This window comes from Bombina bombina, chromosome 1 (assembly GCF_027579735.1).
Source record: "Bombina bombina isolate aBomBom1 chromosome 1, aBomBom1.pri, whole genome shotgun sequence".
Taxonomy (NCBI): domain Eukaryota; kingdom Metazoa; phylum Chordata; class Amphibia; order Anura; family Bombinatoridae; genus Bombina; species Bombina bombina.
This window is the reverse complement of record NC_069499.1, coordinates 777,694,671-777,696,105: the sequence shown is the minus strand read 5'-3', so window position 1 is coordinate 777,696,105 and position 1,435 is coordinate 777,694,671. Positions and strand designations below refer to the sequence as shown.

Sequence of the window (1,435 nt, the reverse complement as noted above, 5' to 3'; positions counted from 1 at the left end):
GAAAAATGAGTTGTAATTCACAGAACGTGGTTTGTTTCCTTTTGATGTGGAAATTGTTTTTTTTGTTCTTAGTAACAAAACTGCGTTACTTCCTTTAAGGGGTTGCGGGCTTGCCTGGTATCTGAAGCGTCACATAATTGGACAGAAGTAGACAGGTTTGTCTACATATTTTACAGTTAATAAATCCACCTGTTTGGCAATAAGTAAAATATTACATCTACAATGTCTTCACCAAATCGTAGACATAAATATGGAAATCGTCATCAAATTTTAAGCAATAAACAGAGGGTTTGGCTTCCACTTGGTGTATTACCATGCCAGTCCTTTTTGAGCCATCTTCTTTGGCATACTCCACTTGCTATCCTACAAGGCTGTCCACAACTTCTCCTGGTTCTCTTTCTGCTGGAGGGGAATCATTAGAGTCTGGCATGATGCAGAGATCTCCTTCTTCATAGTCATCTAATAGCTGATACATATATAAAACTGGGTCCTTCTCGTAGGTTATATAAAACCATGTGTTCATTATGGGAGCTCTTGCTAAGACCATTCCTCTACACTCATCCTTAGAACCATCTTCTGTTTCAAACATGTGTTCAACAGCTTTACCAATCATTGTGTCTGCCAAGTGAGCATCACTAATTCGAGATGAAGCAACTCTATCTGGAAGAACTTCAAGAGCAGACACTCGCTCGTCCTTGTGGAGTTCTAGTCCATAGACACAATCAAATCCATCATATTTAATAAGATAAAGGGATGGGCTGACTGGCACTTGATTCAATTCAGTTCCTTTCCATTGTGTTATTGGGCCACTACCTTCTTTCCAACCATTCTGTATTCTGCAACCTACAATATTCCTCTGGGGCTGGGAAATTGGTTTGCTTGGACCAACATTATTTCGATGCTTCTTGTGAGAAGTCCTTTTTTTCATCATACTGGCAGACACACCTGCATGTGCTGCATCACCTCTGGCTCTCTGACCTGCTGCCTTTCCGAATGGGGTCTTCATTCATCTGTGTATAAAAGGGCAGCAAAGCTGCCAAACTAGGGTAAAAATCCTATTCCACCAATTTCCCTTTTTTGTTCCAGTCTATACAAAGAAACTGTGTCCTTTTAGTCCACCATCCAAGCAAGATTTATGTGTTTCAATCCACAGCAAGTGGTTCCGATGTCAGGCTACTCCAACCTGAAGAGTGCTGCATAGACGTAACATTCAGGTTACTACACAGTCCCTCCAGTCCTTGCGATTTGTTGTAGTACTCTGTCTCAATGATATATTTTATTTTTTTTAGTGTCCTAACCTCCTCCCTTTTTTCTGCCTGCCTTATCTGTCATAGGTTTTGTCGGCAGCACTAACAGCAACTCCCGCCTCAAGCTCTCCTGCTGAACTTCCAGACCCGGTCCATACCCTCACATTCCAGTTCCTCGTTTTCCTTCG

General features: G+C 41.7%; 1 protein-coding gene across 1 annotated transcript; it reads right to left on the bottom strand.

The window, feature by feature from the left end:
- Positions 1-358: 358 nt before the first annotated feature.
- LOC128660953 (spindlin-Z-like) lies at positions 359-1,006 on the bottom strand. The gene has a single exon (XM_053715070.1). The coding sequence runs from the start codon at positions 1,004-1,006 to the stop codon at positions 359-361; it is 648 nt and encodes a 215-aa protein (XP_053571045.1).
- Positions 1,007-1,435: the final 429 nt, after the last annotated feature.

Bases quoted from the DNA above. Each gene is read 5' to 3' on its own strand.
- LOC128660953 (XM_053715070.1), bottom strand. From the start codon at position 1,006: ATGAAGACCCCATTCGGAAAGGCAGCAGGTCAGAGAGCCAGAGGTGAT.